We start from the raw sequence: 20,125 nt of genomic DNA on the forward strand, positions 1-20,125 counted from the left end.
CATTTCGCTACACCCGCAATAACATCTGCTGAATATGTTAATGTGACTAATGCATTTTGATTTTAGTTGGAGAAAAAAATATATATATACAGCATATATTATAAACTCAGAAAAAAAAGAAAGGTCCTCTCACTTTCAGCTGCGTTTATTTTCAGCAATCTTAACATGTGTAAATATTTGTATGAACATAACATTCAACAACTGAGACATAAACTGAACAAGTTCCACAGACATGTGACAAACAGAAATTGAATAATGTGTCCCTGAACAAAGGGGGGTCAAAATCAAAAGTAACAGTCAGTATCTGGTGTGGCCACCAGCTGCATTAAGTACTGAAGTGTTTCTCCTCCTCATGGACTGCACCAAATTTGTCAGTTCTTGCTGTGAGATCCCAAGTGGCGCAGCAGTCTAAGGCACTGCATCTCAGTGCAAGAGGCGTCACTACAGACACCCTGATTCGAATCCAGGCTGTATCACAACCGGCCGTGATTGGGAGTCCCATAGGGCGGCGCACCATTGTCCCAGAGTCGCCCAGGTTTGGCCAGTGTAGGCTGTAATTGTAAAAAATTATTTGTTCTTAACTGACTTGCCTAGTTAAATAAAAAATAAATAAAAGATGTTACCCACTCTTCCACCAAGGCACCTGCAAGTTCCTGGACATTTCTGGGGGGAATGGCCCTCACCCTCCGATCCAACAGGTCCCAGATGTGCTCAATGGGATTGAGATCCGGGCTCTTCGCTGGCCATGGCAGAGCACTGATATTCCTGTCCTGCAGGAAATCACGCGCGGTATGGCTGGTGGCATTGTCATGCCAGGATGAGCCTGCAGGAAGGGTACCACATAAGGGAGGAGGATGTCTTCCCTGTAATGCACAGCGTTGAGATTGCCTGCAATGACAACAAGATCAGTCCGATGATGCTGTGACACACCGCCCCAAACCATGATGGACCCTCGACCTCCAAATCGATCCCGCACCAGAGTACAGGCCTCGGTGTAACGCTCATTCCTTCGACAATAACCGTGAATCCGACCATCACCCCTGGTGAGACAAAACCATGACTCGTCAGTCAAGAGCACTTTTTGCCAGTCCTGTCTGGTCCTGCGACAGTGGGTTTGTGCCCATAGGCAACGTTGTTGCCAGTGATGTCTGGTGAGGACCTGCCTTACAACAGGCCTACAAGCCCTCAGTCCAGCCTCTCTCAGCCTATTGCGGACAGTCTGAGCACTGATGGAGGGATTGTGCGTTCCTGGTGTGACTCGGGCTGTTGTTGTTGCCATCCTGTACCTGTCCAGCAGGTGTGATGTTCGGATTTACCAATCCTGTGCAGGTGTTGTTACACGTGGTCTGCCACTGCGAGGACGATCAGCTGTCCGTCCTGTCTCCCTGTAGCGCTGTCATAGGCTTCTCACAGTACGGACATTGCAATTTATTGCCCTGGCCACATCTGCAGTCCTCATGCCTCCTTGCAGCATGCCTAAGGCACATTCACGCAGATGAGCAGGGACCCTGGGCATCTTTCTTTTGGTGTTTTTCAGAGTCAGTAGAAAGGTCTCTTTAGTGTCCTAAGTTTTCATAACTGTGACCTTAATTGCCTACTGTTAGCTGTTAGTGTCTTAATGACCGTTTCACAGGTGCATGTTCATTAATTGTTTATGGTTCACTGAACAAGCCTAGGAAACAGTGTTATACCCTTTACAATGAAGATCTGTGAAGTTATTTAGATTTTTACGAATTATCTTTCAAAGACAGGGTCCTGAAAAAGGGAAGTTTCTTTTTTTGCTGATTTATTATTATTTATTTTTTTAGCTAAACAGGTGGGGCTCAAAATGGGTCGCCGCTGCGTGCATGCATGTCTGTACTGTATTGCCTGAATGGCGGGTCGCCACTGGGTGCACATCTCTACTGTATCGCCTGGTAGTTTGGGCCTTCTCTGTCTATTGTCATTCCCTGGGCCTGGGTAGAAGCAAAGCTCTGTAGATTAAATCCCCAAGCTGTGATGTTATGGTGGCAGCCTGCTAGGTCGTTGTGTCAGATGTCTTCAATGGACACAGAGATTCTCCATTGGTATGAGATGCAGTGGCAGACCCCACAGGTACCAGGTAATTAACCCCTGAGTTGGCCTAGTGACAGGGCTTTGGCTTGGTACACTCTTAGAAAAAAGGGTTCCAAAAGGGTTCTCATAGGAGAACCCTTTGAAGAACCCCTTTTGGTTCCAGGTTGACTCATGTGGGTTCTCCTATGAGGATCTTTTTTGGTTCTTGATAGCACCTTTTTTTCTAAGTGTGTACACCTTCCTGTAAGTTCTTCTTATTCATTACCAAAGTCAAAACCCTGAAACATTCCCTGTATTTGTCAATGGTCCCAGCTATCTTGGATCCTTGGGACGTCCTGACATTACACCATTGAAGTTGACATTTAAAATGGTGAAGGTAATGGTTAAGGTTAGGGTTAAGGTTAGGATTAGGGTAAGGTTAAGGGTAGGGGTTTAAGGTAGGAACGTCCCAAGGATTCTGGATTGCACTAACCATTTGGCAATGTCATTCAAGCGTATTTCCTCTCAGTTGTTGACCAGGGCAAGCATGGCTGGCTCCCCTATCTGGATGGAGGACATTTTGCTATCACTATATGACCCAGGTGTGACACACCACACCAAACAGCAGGGGTCACTGTCTGTGTAACTCAGTGTAACTGCACCCCCATGTATAATCTGTCTGTCTTCCTAAACCTCTGCGCATTTTGGCGTCCATGCTATTTGGCGTCCATGCTAGAAGAGGCCAGTTTAGGTAAACAAGGGTATAGTGGAGGCCAGTGACCCCGCTGGGGGAAAGTGCTGGCATAGGGCCTTTTTGTTGAAAAGGCCTGTGTTGTTTCAGAGAGCCCTGTGCCTGCTAGTATCAGCACCAAGCGGGACTGGCATGCGCTGGACCCCATTGGCAAATCCCATGAGTCATCAGCACAGTGGTCCGACCTCTTTGTTAGAAGGTTTAACTGCATGCTGCCTATTGACCACTTTCTATGGTAACGGTGCTGGACTCCTGGCATACCACATCATGTACCGCGGGCAAACATAGGCCTGCCCCCCTGACCTGACGCATCACACACACCCATCTCTCTCCAACCCTCCCACCTGGGCCCTACAAACAGAGACAATACATAGGCCTAATACCTTTACCACATATTTTTTTGCAAAACTTCATAGTTTCCCTAGTTACACCCAATCTCTATCTGAAATATTTAGCATTTCATGTTATTGACAGAAAACAACTGTATTGACCAGAAGTAGAGAGTATATTTATTTATTTATTTATATTTCTTTTCCACTGAAATTCAGGTATTAAAGTATATGGTGAGCAATTCCAGTAGAGGGGTAGAGAGAGTTTCCCGTTGATAACCAGAATGGGAGTCAATGGACAGTAGGTGCTGGCTCAATGAGAGAATAGAACATCAGAAACAAAGAGAAGAGTGGAATGCTTTGCCAGTCTGATTCTGCAATAAGTCTTGATAGTCTGCGATAAATCTTGATAGTCTGCGATAAGCGTTGATAGTCTAACAAATATTGATAGTACTCAATAAATCTTGCTGGTCTGTAAAAAGTTTTGATGGCCTATGATGAGTCTTGACAGCCTGCAATAAGTCTTGATGGCCTGTGATCAGTCTTGATAGTGAGCAATAAGAATTGATAGTCTGTAATAAGTATTGATAGTCTGTAATAAGTTTTGATTATCTGCAAGGAGTTTCATAGTCTGCAATAAGTATTGTTAGTCTGACTGCAATAAGTCATGATAGTTGCAGCATCCAATCTTTGCATGATTTAAGTTAATTGAATTGACTCCTTTCTAACCCATTAAAGTAATTTATCTGAATGAAATATACCCCTTGATTTAGAAGAATTATCATTTTGCATCATAAGCGGATGATTTCTGTATTTTGAAAGTTGGATATCTTGAAAACGTTTTTGTGACTATGACAACAATGGACTACCGAAACGAATACCAAAGAAAGACCGAGGTTCATCTATCATTTGAACACAATATTTTAATTGTATTAATAAATGTGAAATAACACTTATGACTATTAACAGGCATGTAGTGAGGCAACTCTAAATGTTCTGAACACGGCGGATGGACCCCACGTTAGGGTGCATGGCGTTCCACTCGGTGAAGCAGCGGTACTCTGCCCTCTCCAGCAGGTGCTGGCGGCCGCGGTAGTTGGGGTGCTCGTAGAACACCCAGGCGCCGTCCATCACATTGCAGGAGTGCACCTCGCGGTGAGACCAGCGCTCGGGGAGGTTAGGCTTGTCTTCGCTGAACTCCATCATCTGACCGGCAAAGTCAGGACGCTTGTAGAGGCGGATCCTGAACATGCCAGAGGTCTAGAATACAAAGAGGGAACAGAGAGGGTATTTGTATTTATTATGGATCCCCATGCCAAAGCAGCAGCTACTCTTCCTTGGGTCCAGCAAAATGAAGGCAGTTTATACCATTTAACACATTCACAGATTTCACAACACACTGTGTGCCCTCAGGCCCCTACTCCACCATAACCACATATCTACAGTACTAAATGAATGTGTATGTATAGTGTGTGTGTGTGTGTGTGTGTGTGTGTGTGTGTGTGTGTGTGTGTGTGTGTGTGTGTGTGTGTGTGTGTGTGTGTGTGTGTGTGTGTGTGTGTGTGTGTGTGTGTGTGTGTGCCAATGTTTGTGTTGCTTCACAGTCTCCGCTGTTCCATACGGTGTTTTTTATGTTTTTTACATCTAATTTTACTGCTTGCGTCAGTTACTTGATGTGGAATAGAGTTCCATGCAGTCATGGCTTTATGTATATACCCATGCTCATAACTTTTTAACTGTTTTAAGGCATTGCATATCTGATTCCACACCTGTGCTGTTAGATTTCACATTTGGATATAGGTAGTTAGTAATCCACTAGGCTACAGTGTGGATCATAACGATACACCTACATATTAGTAGGTTTTCATAGGTTTTCTTCCAATACCTGGTTACTGATTTTGATTGAATGCAATACAGCATATTCAGGACATTTGGTTGTACAGTATGATTGATGAGATAGTGGGTAAAGCTATTGTGGGAAAATGCTACGTGGAGATATGCAAGGTTTGGTTCCACATGATGTGGCTACTGTGCGGTGGCAGTTATTTTTCACAGAATTTTATATGGGGAAGACACTTGACACTCTTTCTCCAAGAAGCATCCTCCAGAGCTCTAACATACAGCAACTGTGTTTTCTAGGTTTTGAGTTGTGTGAACTTAGCTTTGCTACAACATTGATCTTATCTACTATTTCTGTGTATTTCTCAGTCTCCTCATAAGCCTGCCGTTATGCTGCACAGGACACATGTTGTAACACGCAGGTTTGTGTGTGCCAACCTCTGTGTGCGCATGTGTGTGATTGAGAGAGGAAGGTTGAGAGAGAGGTAGGGAGAGATAAAAAAATAGAATTACATTCTCTATTGGCATTAACCCAAACCAACGCTGCCCGGCATGGCCCCAATCTTGAAGCCAAACCCTTGGCCTCCTGGGTGGGACTTAGATTGCGGATGATGCGGCAGGACCTGATGTTGTCATTGTAGCCCATCCAGCGCTGGTAGTCAGGGTACTCCCCCCTGGTCAGGATGTACTGAGAGCCCAGGTAGTTGGGCCTCTCCTACAGCACCCAGTACCCACTCTCCACCCGGATGGAGTTGCAGCGGCTTAAGTGGGAGCTCAGCTCAGGTCAATCGCTACTGCATTCAAAGTGGTGACCCTGGAAGTTTTTGTCCTCATAGAAGATGATCTGTGGATTGAGAAGAGGGGAAGTGGGTGAGTAGCCTAGAGAAACCAAACTGATCTTGCGATAGCTCACATTTTGTTTAACTTCAAGACTAACTAAACGTGAGCACAGTGGTCAGTCTGCTTGACCAGGCTAGTGGGTGAGAGTATGCAAGGTAAATTAGATGGTTGCACATTTTCTGAAACTTTCACAAAGTTCCCAGGATATTCAGAAATCCCAGTTGGAGGATTCCCAGTTGGAGGATTCCCAGTTGGAGGATTCCCAGTTGGAGGATTCCCTATCCGCTCATTCCTTCCTGATTCCGGGAATCCTCCAACCAGGATTTCTGAAAAACCAAGGAACATGGAAACGTTTCTGGAGTTTTGCAACCCTGTTAGGTAAGAATATGGAGGTGGTGTCAAAAGGAAAATTACAGTTAAATGACCTACCTTTCCGATGCGGTCCATGATTGGGGCTTATCTCTGACTTTTTTGATAACTGAATGTTTATACCCCCCTATCATATACAGCAGTATCACTACTGGTGTGGACCATATTTATATATGTGGGACATTGAAATGCAATGCCAGGGGAATCATTGTCATTTGAATAGCCTCAGCATTGTTATCGGCACAATAGCTGATGTGGCAAATGTTTTAAAAGTGCACCCACTTTATACAATGTTTGTCCGGTAATTGTATACCAGCTGACCTTTCGATCATACAACGCCCGATTCCAGGAAATGATTTATTGATGTAATTACATTGTTTTCTGGGCAGCTGGTAGTGCGATGGCCTCCATGAAGTTGGCTTCTGGCCACACGGCTCTGTCCTGTAAGCTTTAACATTTGCAATGGAACTGATAGGAGCATTTCCAACAGCCATCATGCCCCACCCTCCATCTTGGCTACTGTACAGCACACCACATTTACTGTAGAATGAGTCTACCAACATGGAGTTACTCATATAGAGTAGAAGGATTATAATCTTAGTCTTGGAATGCCCTTACAGTTCAATACACCGCAAGATTCCAACACATGGTAAAAGGTTTTCAGTGTAAACTTAAAACAACAAAAACAGATATACAGTATATAGAAAAGATAATAGACCAATATATTTTTTAATACGATCATCTTTGAGAACTTATAATTATAAAAACTAGACAGTCACAGAGAATTTTAAATTCCCAAAATGATCCATTCAGGAGTATTTTTTTCCATGGCATGGGGCCCACATTGATTTTGTTAGAATGTTTGAGTCACTCCGATAGCATAAGAACATGGCATAAGCTATGACAACATGTGTAGAATTGCAGGAAACTAGCTTTAAAATAGCTAAATGTTCTCTATGCGGCCAAGAGGAGGGCCTCTAAAACGTTGGGTTGGCGACCGCACTAATGGCCAAGCCCACTGCCACACCCCGCCATGCCCACCACCTACGCCCCATTTTGATCCAGAAAAAAACCCTGACAGTATCCCTTAATTTAGATAATCCTTTATATTTACATTGAAATTACTATTAAAACGTGAACAAATGTAACATTTAAGAAAACTTTACAGTTAGGCCAGTCGTACAGAGTCATAAAGGTAAAATCCTAATGAGGCCAAATATGATTCTCTATGCAGTTCATACAGTTCATGCTAATGCATTCTTTACTCAGTATGCCAACTGTTGGCATTCATGCTGTAGTTGATGAAACCATGAATTATGTTGTGTAGAGGTTAAAAGTGACATTAATTTCTGCAGTCTCCCTCTGCATTTTTTCATCCATATACTGTAGCTCTGTTTCAAACCAAAGCAACTGTATATAAAGTATTTAACTTGCAGAAAAGCCCACCAGCACAACACCAACACAGATTTCTAACAACTTTAGTAAGGCGATATAGTTCTATGATTCTGATTGTAGCTAGCTTTAGCTATTGGTTAAGTTATTCATTTTATTTGCACTGATTTACAAAATTGTTATAGACAGATCCAGGATCAACACAGCTTAATGACGATCCAGGATCAACACAGCTTAATGACGATCCAGGATCAACACAGCTTAATGACGATCCAGGATCAACACAGCTTAATGACGATCCAGGATCAACACAGCTTAATGACGATCCAGGATCAACACAGCTTAATGACGATCCAGGATCAACACAGCTTAATGACGATCCAGGATCAACACAACTTAATGACGATCCAGGATCAACACAGCTTAATGACGATCCAGGATCAACACAGCTTAATTAAGATCCAGGAGTTAGATCAACATGAACTTGTTTCACAGTCAGAACATTGGAATATGATCCAATAAAGGATTATCTAAAGATGTGGAAGTACATGCACGCTGCGCCTTGGCTCATTTATGACAGGGAGTTTGAAGACAGTGACCGTGACAGAATTACCCACCACAAAAAGGCCAAGCAGCGTGCGCCTACTGGGAAGACGAGCTGGACCGGGGAGAATCAACCACGACGCAAGCACGAGAGGCAGCCCCCCCCCAAAAAAATAGGGGGGGGCACACGGGTTGGTTGGCGGAGCGAGGTTTCAGACCAGAGCCAACTCGCTGTAAAGAGCGTGTGACCGTGCAGGCACCATGCTTTGCGGTTACTCGTACTGTGTCTCTGGTACGCATCCACAGCCCGGTGCGCTCTGTGCCAGCTCCCCGCATTTGCCGTGCTAGAGTGGGCATTCAGCCAGGACGGATTGTGCCGGCTCAGCGCTCCTGATCTCCGGTGCGTCTCTTCAGCCCAGGATATCCTGCGTCGGCTCTGCGCACGAAGCCTCCAGTGTTGATCCATGGCACGAAGCCTGTAGTGATGATCCATGGCACAAAGCCTGTAGTGATGATCCATGGCCCGAAGCCTCCAGTGATGATCCATGGCCCGAAGCCTCCAGTGATGATCCATGGCACGAAGCCTCCAGTGATGATCCATGGCACGAAGCCTCCGGTGATGATCCATGGCACGAAGCCTCCGGTGATGATCCATGGCCCGAAGCCTCCAGTGATGATCCATGGCCCGAAGCCTCCAGTGATGATCCATGGCACGAAGCCTCCAGTGATGATCCATGGCACGAAGCCTCCGGTGATGATCCATGGCACGAAGCCTCCGGTGATGATCCATGGCACGAAGCCTCCGGTGATGATCCATGGCACGAAGCCTCCCGTGATGATCCATGGCCCGTAGCCTCCAGTGAGGAGCCAAGTTCCGGAGTCTCCAGAGACGGTCTGCAGTCCGGAGTCTCCGGCGACCGAGAGGAGATGCCCACCCGGACCCTCCCCTATAGGTTCAGGTTTGCAGCCTGAGTCCGCACCTTTGGGGGGGGGTACTGTCACGCCCTGACCTTAGAGAGCCTTTTTTATTCTCTATTTGGTTAGGTCAGGGTGTGACTTGGGTGGGCATATCTATGTTTCTATTTCTTTGTTGGCCTAGTATGGTTCCCAATCAAAGGCAGCTGTTTATCGTTGTCTCTGATTGGGGATCATACTTAGGCAGCCGTTTTCCCACCTGTGTTTGTGGGTAATTATTATTTTCTGTGAGTGTTTGTGTGCGCCACAGTTGCGTCACGTTTGATTTGACCTGTTTTTTGTGAAAGGTTTCACTTCCATTAAAGATGTGGAAGTACATGCACGCTGCGCCTTGGCTCATTTATGACAGGGAGTTTGAAGACAGTGACAGTCATGCACGAAGTAGATGTCCTAACCGACTTGCCAAAACTATAGTTTGTTAACAAGAAATTTGTGGAGTGGTTGAAAAACGAGTTTTAATAATTCCAACCTAAGTGTATGTAAACTTCCGACTTCAACTGTATAAAAATGCAGGTCAGGCCATTATTTTTGCAAATATCTTGACTACCATGGCTATGGCCCTATAGGATGACAAGGCCTCCATCCACAGGGCACGATTGGTCACTGAATGGTTTGATGAGCATGAAAATTATGTGAACAATATGCCATGGCCATCTCAGTCACCAGATCTCAACCCAAATTAACACTTATTGGAGATTCTAGAGATGCGCCTGAGACAGCATTTTTCACCACCATTAACAAAACACCAAATTATAGAATTTCTTGTGGAAAAAATTGTGTTGTATTCCTCCAACAGAGTTCCAGACACTTGTAGAATATATGCCAAGGTGCATTAAAGCTGTTTTTGTTCATGGTGGCCCAACACCCTATTAAGACACTTTATGTTGGTGTTTCCTTTATTTTGGCAGTTACTTGTACATTCCTTTGTTCAGAGACTTTCCTTCTTAATCCAATTCTTACTGAACTGTGTTGTGTGCTGATATGATATGGTATTCTAGGTCTTTGAGTGGCACAGTAACATTCTGATTCATTGTAATGTGTCTTGAATTTAAACATGCATCTTCTGTTATCATCCAACTTTTCATTATGACTTGTATTGTATGTTCATTTTTATTGTTAACCTTTACAGAATTGTGTAAATACTTATTTCCTTGGAGGGCAATAAACTGTTATATATTATTCTATTCTGTTATATTCTGTTCTACAGTTGATGAAATGCTAGCAAAGATTATTAAAGAAAACTGAGTAAGTAGATCTACTGGTGTTGACATACATGTGTGCCCTGTGTTGATACCCATGTCAAAGTAATGAAGACAGCAGCGTGTGTGCAGATTAGACACGGTTTTATTTGTTGGACTGCAACACTCTCACACAGAGGTGGGTGTCATAAGAACGGCAGAGAGGTTAATGGGAAAGGATGTAGTCGTAGGGCTCTAGAACTAAAACAATAGGGGTCTTAGGATTCTAAAACTCTGTGATCCTGCGGAAGGAGCCCACGACAGGGGAGGTGGCGCCCCAGTCTGTGAAGTTACGGTACTCTCCACGCTCCAGGAAGTACTGCTGCCCCCTGTAGTTGGGCAGCTCATAGAAGACCCAGGCACCGTCTATCACTACAGCAGAGTGGAATTCACAGAACTTGAAGGCTTTGTTGACCGATGGGCAGTCTTCGCTCCACTCTGCCATCTGGCCAGCTAAATCTGGCCTGTCATAGAACCTGATCTTGTAGGAATTTTCATAGACCTGCAAAATAAATACAACCAAAAATACATAAATGCCAGTATCCTTAATTATTAATATAAAAGTAATCACTTTAATTATTTAAATTGCCATTACTCTGTATGTTCTTAACAATATTAGGCCTTTGGAATGCCTCTTTAAATGGGTTTCTTGGCTGTTGTCCTGGTTTCCTTCAACAATTGATGTGCATGGGCCTGGACGTGAGGGAAACTGCTGCCAAAACATGAGCCTTTTATCTCTCCTTATTGTCTGTTGGCTTTTGACTGATCATTGCCTGGTTGGTGCACCCTGGGGCATTCCATTCACTGCCCTGCATCCAAATCTGGTCAGATACTTTTTAACATCCTAATTGCCAAAACCCAAATGTAATATAAATGACAAGTTTATGATGTCTCTCTGATATAAAATGTAGAACATTTAAGATCTGGGAAAGATCTGTCAAAAAGCAAAGAATGCTGGAAATATAGCAAATCAAGAAGCGCAGATTATCAACTTCTTGCCTCAAGTTGTCAGTATCTATCTACTGACACACGTCCGATCCATCAGTGCCATCTTCAAACTTAACGATGAAGTTAGTAGGCTTACAGTTTGTAGCCTACTATTGGTAGGAAGGCTTACATTTTTAATAGAGCGACAGGATCTGATGTTGTCGTTGAAGCCCATCCACTGCTGGTGGTCAGGGTACTCCCCAGGGGTCAGCACGTACTGGTAGCCTCCGTAGTTGGGGCGCTCGTACAGCACCCAGCAGCCGCTCTCCACCCTGATGGAGTTACAGCGGCTGAAGTAGGAGTGCAGGTCTGGGCAGTCGCTGTTGCACTCATAACTACGACCTTGGAAATTCTTATCCTCAAAGAATACGATCTGGAAGAGAGAGAGAGAGAGAAAGAGAAAAGCCTGGTAAGATACAAGCCATACGTTTCATACAGTATGTCTTCCAATCTGTGGCTGTCACGATTGCTTTTTTGGCGAAGCTGCAATACTGCAATACATACAATGCTGCTTGAAGTTACAGAAGTTACAAAAATCTAATGTCAACTTTTTTGTAAAGTTTTAAATGTATTCTTGTATATAATCCAAAGGCTCTTCTCACCTTTCCCATTTTTTTATTGTTATTGTTCACCTCCCACTCACCAGCAGCACTGCCGAGGTTTATATCCAAATCCAGAATGTGCTGACAATGGTAAAGCCTTTGTTAACTAAATTAGCCTGATTTGCATATCATCAAAATGGTTAGTTCAAGTTTGATTTCCCTTTGTCCCAATGTAATGGCTCTGTATCAAAGAATTGCCAGAACTGTGACGTGAAAGTTATAAAGGCCAAGTCTCCCAACCTATCCCCTAAATGCGTTATATGGATTGCTTTCAATCAGTCTGCTATCAAGGAACCTTTATTGGTTTCTATTGGCGTCTAGTATTGTGTGATCTATAAACGTTTTTTGGGGGGTGGCGATTTCATTTTGTCTTGAGCATGATGTTCAGGAACTGTCTTGTTTTGCAACTGTCTGGTCTCATCGTCTGGAGTTGTAGAACTGTCTGGTCTCATCGTCTGGAGTTGTAGAACTGTCTGGTCTCATCGTCTGGAGTTGTAGAACTGTCTCGTCTCATCGTCTGGAGTTGTAGAACTGTCTGGTCTCATTGTCTGGAGTTGTAGAACTGTCTCGTCTCATTGTCTGGAGTTGTAGAACTGTCTCGTCTCATCGTCTGAAGTTGTAGAACTGTCTGGTCTCATCGTCTGGAGTTGTAGAACTGTCTCGTCTCATCGTCTGGAGTTGTAGAACTGTCTCGTCTCATTGTCTGAAGTTGTAGAACTGTCTCGTCTCATTGTTGAATTCGCCAGGTAGCCTAGTGGTTAGACTGTTGGGCTAGTAACCGAAAAGTTGCAAGATCGAACCCACGTGCTGACAAGGTAAAAATCTGATGTTCTGCCCCTGAACAAGGCAGTTAACCCACTGTTCCTAGGCCGTCATTGAAAATAAGAATTTGTTCTTAACTGACTTGCCTAATTAAATAAAGGTAAATATATATATATATATATGGTATGGTAACAGACACAGCATCTCAAGGGGAAAATGAAATCAGATGGCCCAAAAGCATCAGGCAAGCAGTTATTTAAATAATTCTATGATGGAACAAGGCAAGAATGTCTCAGAGAAAGATAGCCTAACTAATACAGAGGTACACACACATTTCACACGCTCAAACCAATCAGGGATCTTCGGGATGAGAAGACAATATTGAATTTACTTGAAAATTCTGTTGTAATCTCAGGTCAAGGTCCGAATTGCTCCTTCATTAACAAAGGAAAACTGTCCCTGTTCAATAATCTATGGTTGATATTTGATCTTTGTCCACTGAGATTGAGACTAAATCAATCTCAAGGCGATATCAAAGGATTAATGAAACGGAAGTTAGGCAGCAATGCTTTAGCCCAAAGTTCTATGTGTGCTACAGAGGTCGTCCAGGAGGGAGTCCCCTGTGGGGACCGGGACAGTTTCTGAAGGACATGAATAATGTCCTTCACAGTATTTTATCATTTTCCAGGGCTAGTTCCTTTGTTATTAAATGGTGGCCATTTGACGGTTGTCAGTAATCTGATTTTGAAAAGGTGGAAGATGAGGAAGAATGGTTCCCTCTGAACTGGGTGTCTTCCTGGATGAGGCGAAGCCATGGAAGAAGAATGGAGATCTTCCTCCCCCATGAAGAGGTGTCTCCTTATTTGAAGGTTGTTTGTCCTTCTCCATCTTGGTGTCAACTGTAGATTGGGAGAAGGAGGTGTCTTTCCTAGTCAGTGGCACGGCATGAAGTCGCTACAGCTCTAACGACTGAACTTTCATCCCAATAGTAGTTATCGAGTCATCATTTAGTAGGAATTGATGTGTTCCTTTTGTGACTTCCGCTGTGCTCTTAATTTACAGTAGATACAGAGGAATGAGCATGCCAATTGATTGTTAACAAAACTGCCTGAAATGATTGATGACACAACATGAACTCCGAACCAAAGCAAGGATATTTTCTCAGGTTGCAAGTGTGACCACTATGACTTAATTTCTTCAATCTTTCAATGAATGTCTCACTCGGATTGTGAAATAGTATTGACATATTTCAAGAATGACAAAGGAACTCCTCTGTGAGCTCTGTGCAGTGTAGAGAGTTCCTGGATGACTATATAGGGACTTTGTGACTCCGTTCTATAACAAAACGATGTGAAAAATGTGATTTGATATATTAACTCTGAATCTAAGGCTGTATTACTCCATTGAGTATTTCTAAACAAACAATGTATAGCTTCAACATGTTTAAAACTGTCATGCCGATCTCATGGACTGTCACTTTTAGTTATACTGTAGATCTGTCATTCTCATTGAAAGCAAGTCTAAGAAGCGGTAGATCTGTTCTATGTGCACTATTTCTGTGCTTCCCTTTTCCTTTCTGGGTCTTTTACTTTCAGCTTTGTATATCTGCTTCAAACCGCTAAAAATACAATATTTTTGGTTTATGCAAAATATATTTCAAAACGGTTAGATGGTACGATGATCCTCTACACTATACTTGCTTGTTTTGTTACATAAACTGAAATTAAGTGAACTACTAGAATTTCAGCAACCAGGAAATGGCGGAGCGATTTATGCATAGAGCACCTTTGATTTCTTGAACCACTGTTGGCATTTTGAAGCATGCCCTTGATTAAAGCCACAAACATTGGCTTTGTATGGGGGATAGGGCTGGGGAAATGTAACCACAGAGCTATGGATGCCAGGTTTGACTGTCCATGAGATTGAAATGATAGCTTTGAATGTTTACAAATACTCACATGACAACACAAACATAAACAGTGGAGTAAAACAAACTTATATTTTTCATTATTATTGTGGAAAGACATTTGCACTATGTCAGTTCCCACATATTTAGGTCACTTATTGTGGGAAATTGGACTGACGTTTGTATTTTATAGACAAGTCTCTCTTGAGAAAGAGAGCAACAGATTCAGTATAATATTGGCAGTTCAATGTTTAAACTCACTTTCCTGAAATGTGCTGATTATTATCATAATAAAAACCAGCATTTTGTGTTTTTGTATGGCACTCCTAAACGGTAGACTAATACACGGTAAACTCCTAAATGGTAGACTCCTAAATGGTATACTCCTAAACAGTAGACTAATACACGGTAAACTCCTAAACGGTAGACTCCTAAACGGTATACTCCTAAACGATAGACTCCTAAATGGTATACTCCTAAACGGTATACTCCTAAACGGTATACTCCTAAACGATAGACACCTAAACGGTATACTCCTAAACGGTAGACTCCTAAACGGTATACTCCTAAGCGGTAGACTCCTAAACGGAATGCTCCTAAACGGTATACTCCTAAACGGTAGACTCCTAAACGGTATACTCCTAAACGATAGACTCCTAAATGGTATACTCCTAAACGGTAGACTCCTAAACGGTATACTCCTAAGCGGTAGGCTCCTAAACGGAATGCTCCTAAACGGTATACTCCTAAACGGTAGACTCCTAAACGGTATACTCCTAAACGATAGACTCCTAAACGGTATACTCCTAAACGGTAGACTAATAAACGGTAGACTAATAAATGGTAGACTCCTAAACGATAGACTAATAAACGGTAGACTAATAAACGGTAGACTCCTAAACGATAGACTAATAAACGGTAGACTAATAAACGGTAGACTCCAGTAGACTAATAAATGGTAGACTAATAAACGGTAGACTAATAAATGGTAGACTAATAAATGGTAGACTAATAAATGGTAGACTAATAAATGGTAGACTAATAAATGGTAGACTCCTAAACGGTAGACTAATAAACGGTAGACTAATAAACGGTAGACTAATAAACGGTAGACTAATAAATGGTACACTAATAAACGGTAGACTAATAAACGGTAGACTAATAAATGGTAGACTAATAAACGGTAGACTAATAAACGGTAGACTAATAAACGGTAGACTAATAAACGGTAGACTAATAAACGGTAGACTAATAAACGGTAGACTAATAAACGGTAGACTCCTAAACGGTAGACTCCTAAACGGTAGACTAATAAACGGTAGACTAATAAACGGTAGACTAATAAACGGTAGACTAATAAACGGTAGACTAATAAATGGTAGACTAATAAACGGTAGACTAATAAACGGTAGACTAATAAACGGTAGACTAATAAACGGTAGACTCCTAAACGGTAGACTCCTAAACGGTAGACTAATAAATGGTAGACTAATAAATGGTAGACTAATAAATGGTAGACTAATAAACGGTAGACTAATAAACGGTAGACTAATAAACGGTAGACTAATAAATGGTAGACTAATAAACGGTAGACTAATAAACGGTAGACTAATAAACGGTAGACTAATAAACGGTAGACTAATAAATGGTAGACTAATAAACGGTAGACTAATAAACGGTAGACTAATAAACGGTAGACTAATAAACGGTAGACTAATAAACGGTAGACTAATAAACGGTAGACTAATAAATGGTAGACTAATAAATGGTAGACTAATAAACGGTAGACTAATAAATGGTAGACTAATAAATGGTAGACTAATAAATGGTAGACTAATAAACGGTAGACTAATAAACGGTAGACTAATAAATGGTAGACTAATAAATGGTAGACTAATAAATGGTAGACTAATAAACGGTAGACTAATAAACGGTAGACTAATAAACGGTAGACTAATAAACGGTAGACTAATAAACGGTAGACTAATAAACGGTAGACTAATAAACGGTAGACTAATAAATGGTAGACTAATAAATGGTAGACTAATAAACGGTAGACTAATAAATGGTAGACTAATAAATGGTAGACTAATAAACGGTAGACTAATAAACGGTAGACTAATAAACGGTAGACTAATAAATGGTAGACTAATAAATGGTAGACTAATAAATGTTAGACTAATAAACGGTAGACTAATAAATGGTAGACTAATAAATGGTAGACTAATAAATGGTAGACTAATAAACGGTAGACTAATAAATGGTAGACTAATAAATGGTAGACTAATAAACGGTAGACTAATAAACGGTAGACTCCTAAACGGTAGACTAATAAACGGTAGACTAATAAATGGTAGACTAATAAATGGTAGACTAATAAACGGTAGACTAATAAACGGTAGACTAATAAACGGTAGACTAATAAATGGTAGACTAATAAATGGTAGACTAATAAATGGTAGACTCCTAAACGGTAGACTAATAAACGGTAGACTCCTAAACGGTAGACTAATAAACGGTAGACTAATAAACGGTAGACTAATAAATGGTAGACTAATAAATGGTAGACTAATAAATGGTAGACTCCTAAACGGTAGACTAATAAACGGTAGACTCCTAAACGGTAGACTAATAAACGGTAGACTCTTCAAAATTAGATTCCTAAGCGATAGACTCCTAAATGGTAGACTCCTAAAAGGTTTACTCCTAAACGGTAAGAAATGGACTCTGTTCTCTACATTCCTGCTTCCTCCGTGTGTCTTCAGCTGGTCCTCAGTGCCATGGGCACTCCTTTCTGGTAAGTCACGACAGTACAAAAAAAAGAATGACGATTGCAGACCTGCTTATTCATCAGGTTCCAGAAAATGTGAATAACAAAACCCCATTGCTGTCTGTATAAAAAACCCCTGGCAGCTCCAGGTCATTGGACAGAATCCCACAAACAACATCAAACATGGGCAAGGTATGTACAGATCAGCCAAATGTGGGTCAACCTGTCAGTCCTCTAACGCAGCACAGTCATATTCATCTGGGATTCAGCTAATGGAAAAGAACAGCAGACAGCTTGAAATGGGATCAAGATAAACAAAGATGGATAATTAGATCATTACATATAGTAGGGTGACTGTGTCTTTTCAGGCATGATGAAAGCAACGGCTTAGTGTCACTCATCCTGTGTATTAGTAACAAAACTTCACAGAACTTCAGCAAACAACTTGAGAAAGTGAATTGAACATTTGATGTGTGGTCTCTTTCAGATAATTGCTACGAGGACAGGAACTTCCGGGGCCGCTCTTATGAGACCAGCCAGGACTGCCCTGACATGTCCTCCTACATGTCCCACTGCCAGTCCTGCAGGGTGGAGAGCGGCTGCTTCATGGCGTACGAGCGCCCCAACTTCATGGGAAACCAGTTCTTCCTGAGGAGGGGAGAGAACTCAGACTACATGCATATGTGAATGAGTGACTCTGTCCTCTCCTGCCGTATGATCCCTCAGGTAGGAGAAAGTCTCAGTGATCCATATAACTCGATACAATATCTCTGGGGATATTTTATCATCGGTGTATTTCTGCTTAAACCAGCTTGATTTGATTTTCTTTATTAGGTTCCCCATTAGCCGACGCCAATGACGACAGCTAATCTTACTGGGGTCCGACATATAGCGAAAAATACATTACAGACCAAAAACTTTACAATTGTCATACTGTAACTGTAATTTCCTATGTATATTGGTTTGGCTTGCTTGTGTTGTTTTATAAACTAATGTTATTTTCTTCTGGGAAATCCCGATCTCCAAATGTCTCTAATTCATGTTACAATGGATGCTGTAAGGAGCTGTTGATGTCTACACAGATTCAGTTGAATGTGACGGAACATTTCAAATCAACGCAATGTGGTATTAATAATATGAAAAGTTTTATAATACACAAGTCTTATTTCATCTAGGTTCCAAAAGAGATTTATCAGCCATGACAAACTTAATTTTCCCTACACTTTAGCAGAGGCTCTTACCAAGAGCAACTCGGTTCAAGTGCCTTGCCCAGGGGCACATTGGCAGATTTTTCACCTAGTCGGTGCTAGGATACAAAACCAGTGACTTTCCGGTTACTGGCCCAACGCTCTTAACCGCTAGGCTACCTGGCATACTTTAATTGGAATTACAGCTGTAAAGGAGTGGTGATTATGAGCATGATTTATTTTGCACAACAGCGCAGAGGATCCTTCAGGATGAGAATCTACGAGAGGGAGAACTTCGGAGGTCAGATGCACGAGATGATGGAGGATTGTGAGTCCATCCAGGAGCGTTACCGCATGGCCAACTGCGAGGCTGCCCAGGTCATGGAGGGATACTGGCTGATGTACGAGCAGCCCCACTTCAGAGGCAGGATGATTTACATGAGGCCCGGAGAGTACAGAAACCTCAGGGAGATGGGAAGAAGCAGAATGAGATATAGTTATGTGAGACGCATCATGGAATCCTGTTAAATCTTTTAATTTGTAGCCCTTTTCAATTGTGAAACACGTAGTGATAATGCAATAAAATACCATCTAAGAACATTTTTGTATCTGCCCACCTTTATTGTAAATGATTGTGGTTTTTGTTGTATATTCTGATTTATTTAGAATTGAATGACTGACTTTGGTTGTTCCTCTCAAAATACAACCTAAAATGATTTGTCCACTTGGCTGTAGTTGATTCCCCAAGACAAACCTTGGGGATTTAGTTCCCTTACTGAGATACTTCATCGATATGTTTTGGCAGCATTATATTTTTCAAGTCGATTTATTGATTTAAAAAAATGGGGGTTGCTTCAGCTGTGCTATAATCAAACATCACATTTTAAGTGAAATATAACATAATAATGTGACTTATCAATAACATTTAAATACCATTTCAATCACGTTCAGATTATGTATCACTGTTTGAATAAGCATTGGATTAAAACAAAATTACCAAATAGCATGAAAAGTGATGAAATACTATTTCAAATACAGTTGTATTACTTATGGATAAATTAGATTTTCTGACAGCACAGCTCTTTAGAGGAGAAAAAATACAAATGCAAATGTTGTAGCTACTATAAAATAGGTGTACATATATTTGTTTTTTTGTTTTGATTTTTACTCAGATCATTGGACTATGCACTTAATTAGCCTTCAAGAAAAAAATGGAAATATGTTTAGTTTTCAAGGCTAAGCTTACATAGAACAATAAGGGTCCAAAAACTAAACCTTGCGGAACACCGAAAGTTGAATTTGGTGTTCTGCAAGGTTCAGTGCTAGGAACTTTACTATTCTCTCTCTCCATATATGCCATCCTGTTGAAATAATAACCAATAAACATTGAATGCTATTTCATTGCTATGCAGATGAAAGACAAATCTACTTGTCAATACAATCAGATGATACAATAAAGACATAAAGGATTTTCAGCACAAGCTACAGCCAGTGATTTGATTGTGCCTTTAGGTATACAGTTTTATATTTTATTATTAATATGTTCTCTCTTTGTTTATGAGGCCCTCTGCAATGCTATATATTTGATAGCAATGGTGCTT

General features: G+C 41.7%; 2 protein-coding genes and 1 pseudogene across 2 annotated transcripts; 1 reads left to right on the top strand and 2 right to left on the bottom strand.

Moving 5' to 3' along the window:
• Positions 1-4,017: 4,017 nt before the first annotated feature.
• On the bottom strand, positions 4,018-6,351 carry LOC106582333 (gamma-crystallin 1-like). Its single transcript, XM_014165315.2, has 3 exons — positions 6,223-6,351; positions 5,467-5,797; positions 4,018-4,374 (listed from the first exon to the last, which is right to left on the bottom strand). The coding sequence occupies exons 2-3, from the start codon at positions 5,479-5,481 to the stop codon at positions 4,102-4,104; spliced, it is 288 nt and encodes a 95-aa protein (XP_014020790.1). The 5' UTR covers positions 5,482-5,797; positions 6,223-6,351; the 3' UTR covers positions 4,018-4,101.
• Positions 6,352-10,398: 4,047 nt separating this feature from the next.
• Positions 10,399-12,097, bottom strand: LOC106582332 (gamma-crystallin M2). The gene is made up of 3 exons (XM_014165314.2): positions 11,900-12,097; positions 11,428-11,670; positions 10,399-10,812 (listed from the first exon to the last, which is right to left on the bottom strand). Exons 1-3 carry the CDS (start codon positions 11,906-11,908, stop codon positions 10,537-10,539), a joined length of 528 nt encoding a protein of 175 aa, XP_014020789.1. The 5' UTR covers positions 11,909-12,097; the 3' UTR covers positions 10,399-10,536.
• A 3,195-nt stretch (positions 12,098-15,292) lies between these two features.
• Positions 15,293-19,346, top strand: LOC106582331 (gamma-crystallin M3-like; annotated as a pseudogene).
• The last annotated feature ends 779 nt before the right edge of the window (positions 19,347-20,125 follow it).

This window comes from Salmo salar, chromosome ssa21, assembly GCF_905237065.1.
Source record: "Salmo salar chromosome ssa21, Ssal_v3.1, whole genome shotgun sequence".
Classification (NCBI taxonomy): Eukaryota; Metazoa; Chordata; class Actinopteri; order Salmoniformes; family Salmonidae; genus Salmo; species Salmo salar.